The 13,806-nt window shown below is 37.5% G+C and overlaps 1 protein-coding gene across 4 annotated transcripts in view; it reads right to left on the reverse strand.

The window, feature by feature from the left end:
- Positions 1-13,806, reverse strand: part of ASAP1 (ArfGAP with SH3 domain, ankyrin repeat and PH domain 1) — a 151,884-nt gene that overhangs the window by 60,134 nt on the left and 77,944 nt on the right. For 3 of the 4 annotated variants that reach the window (XM_086741275.1, XM_086741274.1, XM_086741276.1), the window contains one exon: positions 6,646-6,791. In XM_086741275.1, the coding sequence (XP_086597401.1) occupies positions 6,646-6,791 (146 nt within the window). Of the gene's footprint in view, positions 1-5,227; positions 5,267-6,645; positions 6,792-13,806 lie in introns of those variants that run through there. The other variant, XM_086741278.1, reaches the window with a different exon arrangement.

Below are 13,806 nucleotides of genomic sequence, written 5' to 3' on the forward strand. Positions count from 1 at the left end.
CTGCTAACAAGTCTTTTAATTTCACTATGGAAGTTGCAATCACCTCAGAACTTCGAAATTAATAGAAGTCTGGGAAGAATTAATAAAAATTCACTTACATCAGACATAAAAGTATTATAATCAACTTTTACTTATGTGGAGTGATACAAAGCCAGAGTTTTAGAAACAGCACATAAGCAAAGTTCTGAAAGCACCTCAAGGTAATCTTCGAAGTCTCTCAAAGCAAACATTTGAATATTGCTTAATTATTTAGGAAGCAAATTCATTTTTGGAATAAATTTTTTTTTATAGCCTCCTGAGTAAGAAGCAAGGACCTCCTGAGCTACAGGCAGGTAATACACAAGGCATGTGTTAATTCAACCACGCACAAAAGGGGCAAAGAGTGTCACCAGCTCTTTGATTATTCCCAGTCATTTGGGAAAACTGTTCCTTTCCTTGTCCAGCGTGGAATTCTGACATGTGCTTAAACTCTCAGGAGTTTAAATTTCATGCCATTAATTCCATGCCTGTTTGATTACATATCTGTGGAAACGTTCCATCTGTCTTTGCCAGTCTGAGGGTAGAAAAACCTGCTGCTGTGATCCTATCTGAACACGTATGGTGCACACGGTTCCTGGAGAATCACGATCACAGGAAAGAGATGTGGATCATTATTATCCCAGTCTGGTGAAAAATCTGTTTTCTCCCCTACTTCACCCCTCCCTTCATTTCTCCCCCAAAATAGTCCATGAATCCTTCAGTTCCTTGCTAAGGAAGGACAGGGAGAATGATGAGAAGGCTGTAAGACACCATATCCTCAATTTGCACATCAAAGGAGTAGGGAAGTGTTACGCCAATGTTTATATTCTGTCACACTGAGGGGCCAGCTCCTCTCTCCTATGAGGTCTTTTAAGCATATTTTAGATCACAAAACTGATTTTTAAAAGACTGTCGTGAAATAGAACATACAGATGAGAACATCAAAATGATCACTCAAACAAGTTCTACAGGTATAACGTCCCGTTCACAAACTCCCCATATATTCAAAAGACACGTATGAAAAATTAAATTTCCAATTTTTCAAAAGTGACATTATGAAATTTTAAATACATGCACATAAAAGAAAAAAAATTTCAAAGAAACCTCAGTCTTATATCTTGCTTTACTTGTTTCATCAGAACTTTATTTTATTCCTACGAAAGAAAGCATGACCTCTGTGCATTCACTGCTGTTTTAACAGCAAGGGCCTCTTACCAACTTGCAAGCAACGTCTTGTATCATGTCATTATTTACAAGAATTACACCCACTGGATACAAAACAGTGTATTTTCCATTATTAGATTCACTATCAGTCCTTAACTGAAAGAAAAACACAGACGTGCCTCGTTCTCCAAATATCCTGGGCAGAAAGGATTTCTCCAAGGTCCACTAGAGATCACTGAGCTGCCAGAGCTCGAGCTCAGTTCAGGCACCAGTTGTTCAAATGAAGATACAAACCAAAGCACAGTTCTCAAACTTGATGTTCACTATCCTCTGGAAAGCACTGGGGTCTCAGCGTGGCAGACGGGAAGGTGGATCTTTTGAACACAGGTTATTACACAGCTTCTTCATTATCACCCGATAGCTTGTCAGCCACCCCTCAAGTTTTGTTTTTTTTTTTCAGACAGCTTGCAGATACAACAACTGAAAATTATTCTTAGCATGAGATGGACTCAAATTCAAAAAACATATGACACACACTTGTATCTTCACGTTCTAGAAGTCCTGACAACTGTTTCATGTGTCAATATTTTATACTTTTTAAATTCACAAAAAATCTTACATTCAAAATGCATTCAAAGCAAGATGAAGGACAGTCACTAGAATAATTTGAGCTGCAGCCTCAAACAAAAACACAAACACAGAGCAAAGGCTCTTCACAGCTTAAAAAGATCAAGATCTGAGAAGCGATTTTCTCCTTAATTGCAACAACATAATTAGTGCTCAAACATTCATTTTGGATGAAACAAAAAAGCAGCCTGATCACTTTCACTGATTAAAACCTCAAAATATTTTTTTATTTCTTGGCTTCACTAAAGGAGTTTATAACAGACAGTCCAAACTTTGATTCTATTTAAAGAGCTAGGTTCTGGTTTTCTTTCTTCTCAGCTAAAAAATTTGCACATGCCCCCCTCTCCAGTATTATTTCCTAACGGAAATAAAAGGAGTCAGGGAATTACACCTGTTCACAATTTGTTCTCTGTTGGCTTTTTATGTCAATATACCACAACTAACAACTCCCTGGCAATGTCAATTTTGTTGTAGAAGGAAAAGAATTATGAATATTAAGCTAACAAGTGATTAAGGTAATACCTACTTTATCAATACACAGATTAAAGAAAAGGTATTATTGTTTTCATTCTCAACCATTTTAATCACTTAACAACCTTAACCGAAGTTCGGATCTCAAACGTGAATTTCGAGAAAGAGTATTCAAAAGATTTAAATCCCAGTCTAGTTCATAAAAATAGAGAGAACACATATTTCTACAATACGGGTGGATATGGCAGACTTAAAGCAGTTATCAGAGCAGGCATGAACAATGGTATATTATTGTAGCTTTTTTTTTTTTCATTTTTTCAGCTATATCCATTAAGGATAAGCAATTCAAGCCATTAGTACTTGCCTTGAAATTACTGAACAGAAGACAGCTAGTATGTCAGCTAGCAAAAAAAAAAAAACAAAAACAAAAAAAACCCCACCCTAAATAGCAGTGTATTACTCCAATATGGTAAGATTTTGGAATAATTTATTACATTGATGAAGACTTGATAAAACAGTAGCCCAAATGAATTAGAAATACATCTGATGACAAAGCAAAACAGTCTCATATCTAGAGCAAAATAAAGGGAAGAAAACCTTAACAGATGGAAATATATATATATATACACGATAATTTGTAGAGGAGAGATGTGAGAAGAAGATAATTTGCCCCAAAAGATTAGCTGAGGACATTTACAGGAAAGGGATGCAAGAAAAATCAGGCTTTAAACATTTGGAGAAAGCCAAGCACCACGCAAATTTTTTTAAGAACAAGTAATCTGCAAGTGCTCCAAATGTTCTTCCAAAACCTCATCTAGATCAATCTAAAGATATCGACACATTCATTTTCACATATGCAGAACTTCATACAGCTTTTTAATACACTATTATAATGAATTACTGCATGAAGACTAAAAGCTGGAACAGGAAAGGAGGTGGACGTAGTAAAAAGCAAAGAAACCAATTCTAGTGGGATACTTTGAGATTGCTGGAAACATAGACTGTCATGGTTTAGCAATGCTGACCAATGCTGATAAAGGCCAATTACAATGTAATTACCTTTACAAAATGTTACAGAAGCGGTCATTGTGTGTCATTCTCATAAATAATCTTAACAAAAAATACTGCTGAGAAATAGAACATGATATTTATAGGCTTTAAGTTTCAGATGTTATATTTTGTGATAACATCAACAGTTTAGAGTAGAATTTGCACAGTTACTTATTTGGGTTTTTTAAAATGATTAATGGATATGTTTTTTTCCTTAACTTTCTGTGCAGAACAATCATTTCAAAATGATGGTTTCCCAAAGTTGTGTATCTAATATAAGCTCCTGGCTTTACTTCACAGTAAGCAACCATAGTCAGTGAAGACCACTCTCAGAGTGATCACTTTGTAATTCCTTCACACAAAAGAAAATAAATTATTCTGTACCCTCCTTCTCATGAAATACGCATAATAACGCAATTCATAGAAAAATATTTAATGACTCATAATTAACTTCAAAAGACTTAATAGAAATAGATGCAAATTTTTAACTTTTTTTTTATGTTGCCTACTGTGTAGCTCCATTCCTTATTCACCTTCCTGTCTTTAAAGACCATTCATTATTTTATTGCACTTTTAATTAAATAAGGTAGCAACAACCTGCTCTATGTAAAAAAAAAAAAACAACTCTATTAGCTCACCATTCATCTTACTGCCATTTTTTCTATTAACTTTATTAACACAAGCCTCAGCACCTACTGTGGGGCTTTGTCAGTGACATTCTGCAGTCCTCCTCTCAACTGCTTTTTCACTGGACCTCAACTTTTATTCCGATATTAGAAAAAATCTTTTTCTTTCAGTGTAATTGTATTAATTAGACTGATGCTTAAGTACAACAGTGGGTCAACAAAGCAAAACTATCTCTCTTGAAGAGAAGAAAGGTGAAAGATAAGTGGTTTTAAAATGCTGAGACATTTGTAAAATAAGCTTGTTATCTACTTGAGTCTGCTGAATGAAGTAAATTAGGGAACGGCCTATTTTAAAACCTGTCAACAAGAATTTAGACAGATAGCACTTCGTAGTCTAGCTGACATAACACAATGTTGTTTTGAATAAGTGTGCCTTCTGAAGTTACAAGAGCTTTTTCCTCTGGATCAGCACTACTTTAAGTAAATAAATAAATAACCCCCCACTTCTTGTTTGATAGTTGAAAGGAGTTAAAAATTTCTGTGGAAGCTCTACAAAGAATGATGTGGTCCAGAGAGCTTCCAACAAACTTAAGTTGTAGTCCCAAACTGTCCTCAAACTGCACTTCAACACACATTTTAAAATACTTATTTTTTATTGTGTGCTAAAGTAAGATTAAAGGAGGCAAAAAAACCCCAGAATGACAGAAGCCTTTACAGAGGAAAGGAGGTCCCTCACATACATACTGGTCTGTAAAACTGCTAACATCGGAACAAATAAAGGATGATCAAGGAAACAGGTTGGAGCAAAGCTCTTAAAGACATCAAGCCTCATTACGGTAAAAGTGATCATCCTTTGGTAAATAAGTAGGTGATGAAGGAGAGGCAAGACGCAGAAGGCAGAAACAAGCATGAGAGGCCAGAAGTGGCACCCTGTTTTGAGTGTTGTTATGGCCTGTGCGGTCTGAGATGTTTATAAGCCAATCTCAGAAGAGCATGGAGAATCAGGTGAGAATGTCTGCTGATACTAAGCTGTTCTGGATAGCAAAGCAAAAGCCAGGTATGAAGAGTTGCATAAGAACCTTCTAACATCGCTGAAAGAAGGAAATTAAGAGTCAAGCTCATGCTGAAAAATGTTAAAAGTGATGCCTAAGGAGAAAAAATTGCTGTCGTAGTTCAGCCCCCCCTCATTAAACAAAACCACAACAATTGCATAAAGAATCACGCTTACGAAATAACAATCATCAAGAAAAATGTCACAAGGAAAAAAATACCTTGAAGTTGTAACATAGTCCCTTGAAAATGTCAAGCTCAATACTTAGTTATCATAACGCAGTCAGCCTTCAGAAAAGGGAATGCAAAATGGAACCATCTTCATGTTCGTCTCCCCTCATTTCAGCGAAGGGCATAATAGTACTAATATAACATACAGAAAGGACCAACATGGACAATCCAAGATATGGAATAACTAAGACTCAACTAGAAAAGTAAGAGAGGAAGAGAAAGGAAGAATGATAACTATCTGTAAATTCCTGGGAAAAACTGGGAAATTCTTACATTTCTTATAAGAATCATGGAACAATAAATGAAAGGATCAGGTTCAAAAGAAACAAAATTGACATTTCAGGAAGCAGTTCATTTTAGCACTCTGGAGGAATCCACCATATTCTGTGCCAAGCATAGCATATATTCAATAAATCCTTAGACAAATACATGGAAGTCATACCTCAGAAGGACTACAAAGCAAAAGATACTGCCTCCAGCTCCAGCATCTTTGAGTCGAAGACTGTTTTCATGACTACAGTACAGAAGTCATCCCACATGTTTGCTCTCTTCCTACAGTCTTCCCTAAAGATTCATTCTTGGGCAACTGTCAAAGCCGGGGTACTGGCTATGTGGACCTTCAGTGTGACCTAAAGCAGTTGTGCTCACAGTAGGGACTCTAGGAAGGAAAGTCTGTAATATTGCTTATACATACCAAAAAGCCTGGAGATAAGCCCAACTATAAGAAAAACAGAAATTTGAGGCTACTACTTTCTTAATACAACAGATATCAAAGCCCAGGAAACGATTTCACAAGAAATGTGGCTTCGTTACTTCCAGTGTTCAAAGATATTTGCTATGACTACAGTTTTACTATCCAGCTTTGAGAAGTAAAAGGTCTAAGATGAACTTTCGATGAGACAAAACTTTAAACCACCTTCAGAAGCCTAATGTTTAAGCAAAGGACGCTTTGTATACCACAGGGAAAACGGACTATCAACACTATTTAAGCACACTCCCCAAATCGTTGTTTTTCTTCCAAAAAGTGAAAGTTTCCCTTCTTGAGGCAAGACAAAACAGCCATAACTAATGGTATTGCATTTTTTAACTGGAAAGACTTCAAGTGAGTGAACGATTTAAAATTAAGGTCTATAAGAAAAGACATAGAACACTGTCAAACACTTGAGAATGATGCCTCAAGTGATGTCTCAACATTTATATTTTATTTCCTAACTGCTAATTAACAATCAAACACAGCAAGTGTGCAATAACACCCTTTAGAGACAGTCTCTGCAGAAATTATTGTGTTGGTTTTCTAATAAAAACTGAAAGCATCTCTAAAATATTGTCAGTCATCAGGATCACAAAGTTGTTACATTGTACTTTATTTTGGGAAAAACTAAAAACCGGAAAGTTTGAAACTCCTCACCAGGTTCTTCAGCAGCGTTGATAGTTCTTTAGTAAGCGTGGAAAATTTTACAAAAGCTGTGCCAAGATCTGGATTATCCCGACTTAAAAAATTACTTCCAAATTTATCTAGTACTTGTGCATAGTTTTCTTCATTTTGAACATGATCTGCAAAGAAAAATCAGAAGTCAGAAAGTCTCTTCTTCTAGACAATCATTATTTTAAGCTTATGTATTGCAATATTGTGACAAACTAACTGACAAACTACTTTAAAAAAACCTCACACGTTAGTGTGTTTACTGAAAATTACAATAATTTTAATATTAAAAGAATACTTAGCAACAGACTAACATAACAGAGCAACATATGCTCCTCTTAAATCAGCGACTCGAATTTATAATACAGCAATGAAAAAAGCTCTGTAGTTATCAATAAAGTAACAGGATCAGTAAAAGATCAATCAACAATATAAGTACATGTACTCATTTTGTAAATATCATAGGAATTTGTAATTGTCTACTGTAATGCAAACTTTTATTTTATTGTAATGTAGGACATTTTTGCAGAACAAATAAAGTTAATAGTATCAGATACAAAACTAAGCAGACCACATCTGAATCTGACTGCAAGTTTAAAAGAAAAAATGTGTCTTACAGATAAAGATTCCCTTTTCACCTGCTTTGTAAAACTGAGTTGCCCCACTGAATGGAATGTGTGTTGGTATATAGCCAAAGACTTGCTTCAATACGTTTAATAGCAAATTGGACACACGGAGAGGACAGAACCAAGAAGATGAAACTGAAGCCAGTGAAAGCAAGCAAAATCCTTAACCCAGGGATGAAGGAAATTCTGAATTACAGACTATTGTGCCTGAAATGTTTTTCTTACTTCTATTACTTTCCTTTCTGGCATCCGTTTGCATATTTTTTTTGTTACTTCCATTTTAGCATCTTTAAATAGAAAGTTGACCACTACAGCCCTTTGGGACACACTCTATGACCTCCATCTCTTTTGGAGCAATACTGTTGGTATTAATTAAATCAACATGTCACTTTAATGGGTTCCCCAGTCTTACTAGGTTTTTTCTTTCCTGTAAGCCACAAACACAAAACCACACAGCTATTCCAACTAGAACAAATTCTGTACAATGAAGGGGGTGGGGGGGGTGGCAGGGAGGGGAAGAGAGAATAGTTGTGAATTGTTTTCCCCAAAAGATTGGCAATTTTTATATTCTTCAAGTTGTCATATTGCCTGAGAGCATTTGCATTACAAAGAGGCGAGGAAAGAAAACTGAAAACAAGAAAAAAAAAAAAAAAGCAACCTGAGTTTCAAACAAGGCTTGTGAATAATATCCAACAATGCATGAATCTACTTCAACATTAACTAAGAGATGATGAACAGCTGAACAATAACACTTCTTTGGTATTCGAGTACTCAAAACAACGGTTCACTAAAGCTCCAAGAAAAACTATTCAAAGACAAAAAACCCAAACCACAATGCTTATTTACCAAAAACAAACCCCAAACCCCCACATCAGACAAATTACATTCTAAAATAAGACATTAACATTGAGGTTTTAAAAAGGCCAAATATTTAATCTTATGTTAATACGCACCTGTAACTCAAACAGTATGTTTTTAGTAAAAGTAAAACTGTTCCAAAAGCATACGGTTTTAATCAAATAACATTAAAACCAAGGAAACCACTATTTAATAATAAAATATGCATTTTGGTTTGATGTAAAAGCTGTTGCATAAATATACACAGAAGACTATCTAAGAAGGAGCTTTGGCTTATACAGATCTGAGCTAACAAAGCTCAAATGTACCCAACTGTGCTGAAGGAAAAGGGAGGATAACAGAACAAGGCTGGAAAGAAATCTGCTCCATCATGGAACCCTTGTCCTTGCTAGAGAAGTACTTGTAAGCCCACCAGATTTCCTAGCCCTTTGATTTTAAGTGCTGTGTTGTTTCATGGAGCATTTTCAAAAATAACTTTTTTAAGAGACTGAAAAAGAGCTGAAGAAGACTGTTTCCTTTATCTGTGGAAAGGCAAAAGAAATTCCCAGTAAGAAAGAGGAAGCAGGAAGCAGATCATTGTCCTAGAACAACGTACAGGAAATTCCCAAGAATCTTAGATCGCAAATCAACTAAATGAAGACATGAGGCTTTGATTATAATGTAAAAGGAACACTTTTTGTAATTACCACATATACACATAAAATTTAAGTATTGTTTAAAAAAAAAGAATTTTCAATTTTTACATAAGTACCAACATAAGTCTTGTAAAATGAGAACAAATATTTTCTATTGAAAAGGTAAGGTAGTTCTCTGCTTAACCTTAAAGGCACATAGATGAAAAATTAAATCTGCAACATAGCCTACACTAAAATGCAACATATGAAAACTAACACGCTTAGAGCAACGAACATGCTTTAATCTCCCAGTAGGTGCCTTATGCAAACACAGAAATTATGTCCTAGTGTCCTAATAGAATTTCTTTTGCATAAAGAAAGCTATAACATGCATGACTTGATGTTGACTTCCTTAGACATAAGTACTGTAGGAAGGAGTTGAATAATCCTAGAGAGAGAGAGACACAAACACTGACACAGTACATACAAAGGATAATTGCCTTCTAGAACAGGCTCATGTCTTCTCAGTATCGTAAATGAAGTTCAGTACTGTGATGAAAATAGAACAGTTTCCCCAGACAGACATCCTCCTCCCTCAGCAGCTCCCCAGGAGGTACCAGAATCACAGATATTTGAGGAGGGGTTCTGCAGCTGTTGATGAAGGGAGCTCCCCTCAAAGGGGCTATGGGCAAGGAAAGGGGTCTCTCTGAACATCCCCGCCCCAATGGGATCTGGCAAGGAAGCCAGTACCTGAGCCCCAGCCTGAGCTGGCGACCTCACTACAGAATGGCAGATGTAGTATAAAAAAACCACAGTGGACTGGATACAGCAGTGACATTTTCTGAGCCGAAAGGCATGCATCTTTTCTTCTCTACAATCCACACCTTCAACTCCAAGAAGCACTCAGCTCAGAATTTACCTTTGTTTTGAGAAAACGGAGATCAGCCCTGAGGAGAAGGACTTGGGAGTGCTGGTGGACGAGAAGCTCAACATGAGCCAGCAATGCGCCCCTGCAGCCCAGAAGGCCAACCGAATCCTGGGCCACATCAAGAGGAGCGTGGCCGGCAGGCCAAGGGAAGTGATTCTCCCCCTCTGCTCTGCCCTGGTGAGACCCCCCCTGGAGTACTGTGTCCAGTTCCGGAGCCCCCAACATAAGAAGGACATGGACCAATTGGAGCAAGTCCAGAAGATGGCCACAAAGGTAAGAGGACTAGAGCACCTCTCCTGTAAGGACAGGCTGAGAGAGCTGGGGCTGTTCAGCCTGGAGAAGAGGAGGCTCCAGGGAGACCTTATAGTGGTCTTCCAGTACCTCAAGGGGGCCTACAAGAAAGATGGGGAGAGGCTGTTCAGTAGGGCCTGTTGTGACAGGACGAGGGGTAATGGTTTCAAAATAGAGGGAGGCAGATTTAGATTGGATATTAGGAAAAATTTTTTTACAATGAGGGTTGTAGAACACTGGAACAGGTTGCCCAAAAAGGTGGTGGATGCCCCATCCCTGGAAATGTTCAAGGCCAGGCTGGATGAGGCTCTGAGCAACCTGATCTAGTCAGGGATGTCCCTGCTCCTTGCAGGGGGGTTGGACTAGATGACCTTTGAAGGTCCCTTCCAACTCTAACCATTCTATGATTCTATGAAAATCCTGGTAGGGCCCAGTGCACAGTAACATTGTGGCATCCCTTGTATCTTGAGGACTATGCATTAAGAGGAAATAATACAAACACATCTGAAGATGCATATTCAAGCAGCTGAGGAAGGAATGACAGCCAGAGGAGCTTACAGCAGCTCTTTGCTGCACAACGATACTTGGCAGAAGCAGGGAGCATGTTTGCTCTGAGCCCCAGCGCTGTGGAGGCTCAGGCTGAAGGACTCCCACCCTGTTCTGCTGCCCCAGGCAGTGACCTGACGTTGTCTTTGTCTAAAGTCACCTTGTTGTAAACTTTTCCTAAGACAAAGATAGAAGACTTAAATCAGATTCCCAAGGTACACAAAGAATTTGTACTGTTTCATTGAAACCCACAACATTAATTAAATATGTTTATTTCCCATTCAAAAGTTACCAGAATTTTAGTATATGCTTCTGAGCCCAGTGAAATTCATGTCGAATTGTACATATTACGTAAGGAAACTGAAGAACAAATACTGTGAAAAGAGGTTAAAGAACAGCCTTTACATACTGGAGCTAGAAAATAGGTCACTAAAAGGAAAGCCTTGAACTTCCTTTGTCTGAAACAGTTTTGATATATTACTCTGCAAACACTGAAGAACTAAAAATAAAAATTTAAATAGTTTACAGAAGAAAAATGCACAAACACAATTCTTTCCTGTCACTGATTACACTCAAATTATGCTCAAAGAAACCTGAAGAACTTACTGAGAATTACTGCTGCATATCTGGTTAAGTCCAAAAAAGAAGAATCATGACTCAGAATCCTGATCAAGTTGAAACTATTTTTATGTTACACTTATAAAACGGCTCTGTTCCATGAGTAGCTAGAGGAAAAATAACCAAGGTCAGAGCCAAACTGCACTTGTGAATGGAAAAATACACTCAGGAAAAAAAGACTCAGAAAAAAATTTACAAAAAGTAAGAAAACTGGCAAGGTTAAAAAGGTTAGCAAAAGAAGGTATTTGAAATAAGAAAACACCCTTTCTTATTTCATCCTTCACAGAGCTGAAATCTACTGAAAAATAATAGAAAAGAAAAAATATTTTATCATCATATTCTTATCTGAACTGGGTAACAATAACGCCTTCGGAACTGACTGCTGAAGGGAAAAGTAATAAAAGCCTCTTTCAAAGATTTCCAGAGCAAGGAGCATCTCAGCAAATCTGCAAGGTTCTCTAGATCATCACGGTGTAAGAGCACTGAGATAAGGCAGCCCAGAAAGGTAAATGACTTTTTTGCATCTGTGTTCATTGCTGACATGCTTGAATAAGTTCTCATAGAAGAATTTTCTTTTAACTCCGCTTCAGAGGATTTATACCAAATCTAAGTGCTAACAGTAGAATTCATAAAAGCTGACAAAATGAGCAATGGCAAGTCACTTAGACCCATGTACAGAAGAATAAAATAGACAAACTATATAGCTGTAAAGCAAAGCCTCTTATTTTTAAGAGCCTCAATAAGAAGCTAATAAGAAGTGAATGTAATAGCTATTTTTAATAAGAGCTCCAGAGAGAACTGTGTCTTCAAGTACTCACCAGGAGAGCAGTAATGCTGATATATTCCTCAGGTAAATTTGTAGAAACTACAGTGCAGAACAGAACTAGGAGACAGGTGGATAAATACAAAATGCTGAACAAGAAACACAGGTTTTCTAAAAAGAAATTTTTACTTCACAGAACTCCCCTTCCCAGGGGATCCATAAGCTTGTGGGGAGAAGAAACTCACATTAAATTATCTATCTGGATTTCTTTAAAGGTCTGTCCCTCACCAAAACACTAAAAGGTACTAAGTAAACGAAGGGGGATAAGCCTCACACAGAGGAAAAACAGGTCAAAAAGATGAGGTGGGAAAAGAGAAGGAATAAGGAGTTAATTTTCTCAGCAGAGGGAGGTCATCAGTGAAGTACTGCATGGAAGAGTAATAAGGCCACATTGAGTCAGGAAGTAAGATTCATAGTGATAAACTTGTTCTTTTTTTCCATGCAATACTATAAATTATTCAGGGCAACAGAAACAAAAGCTGACACCAAAGGTGAGATTAATCAGTCCAAACAGACTTCTACAACAAAGGTATCCATACTGGAGCTTGGGGTCCACTCTGCCCCTTACATTCAGCATAGGAAAAATTATATTTCAGCTCGTCCTAATCTATTGCACAGGAAGTCAGGTGTATCTCATCCTAGAAGTCTCTACACACATCCATTAATTGTGCACAGAGTCTACGGCAACAGGCTCACATCTGCATAGCTCCCAACTTAGATGAGGAATCCAAGGTTGAATGGCAAACGCGCGAAAGTGTGCGTCAGGTAGGATTAACACACGAGGGAAAACACTACTAACGTGAAGAAATTACTGTGTAGTAGACATTATAAAGAAATGTTCTGGAGTTACATCACCTCGACATTCAGTACCAAACAAAACAAAGGCAAACATCAGAAATTATGAGGAAAGAAAGAGAGCGCCAACAGAACAATGCAAAAACATTGCCATAGCATGCTTAAACCTTTAATATTGTGTGCAGTTCCTGTCCCTCTTGCCCAAAATTTATTCCTCTTCCCTGTTCTAAAAAAGAGTCTACACTGCCATTTTGGAGAAAAAAAAGTACGCATGACTAAATGTATGCGACTCTTTCTGTAAAAAAAAAACAAAACCACCAAACAAAACTCCCACCCTGCAAAACCCCTTAGGGCTGCTGAGTTCAGAAGAGGGATGTTGTGCGTGGGTGACTGAAGAAACAATTCAATCCAAAAACCTATTTCAACAGGTAGAATGGGCAACATCAAATCAAGTTTGTATTCATCCATCAAAAAGTCCTTGAGCACTATTATAGCAAGCTTTGGGACTTCAAAGCCTCCTACAAACTCTTGTACCCCAGAACACGCCAAAGTCCCTCAACTTCACATCAAATGAGTCATTCTGGTGGGCTTAAGGCCAATGATTTGAGACGTGGACAGGGCCAGTCTGCTCCTCAGGGGAGCTGAGGCCTGAAGAGTATGCATGGGACAAGTTCAGAAGGGAGCCAGGGTACATTTAACTAGATTGACGCAAGACTATGAATGATAAAGATTTACATTATTTAAATTCCTTAGACAAAATGAATTGTAAAAGTCCATCAAGAAGTATCAAGCATCTGATACCAGTCCTGACTCAGGTAAGTCCTGGCTCTCATGCCATTGTGAGCTGAGAAAGCGTTAAAATTAAAAAAAAAAAAAAAAAAAAAAAAAAAAAATCACTCCATCTTTGCACCATTTTTCTGCTTCCTCAAGCATCTGCTATTGATCATTGTGGGAGACCACGTGCACTGCTGGTCTGACTCAATACCTTTGGGCTTGCATGGATTTTATGTTTTTGTTTCTCCATTGTGTAAATTCTTTTGACCATAT

The sequence above is a fragment of the Chlamydotis macqueenii genome, chromosome 2 (assembly GCF_036417535.1).
Source record: "Chlamydotis macqueenii isolate bChlMac1 chromosome 2, bChlMac1.mat, whole genome shotgun sequence".
NCBI classification, from domain to species: Eukaryota; Metazoa; Chordata; class Aves; order Otidiformes; family Otididae; genus Chlamydotis; species Chlamydotis macqueenii.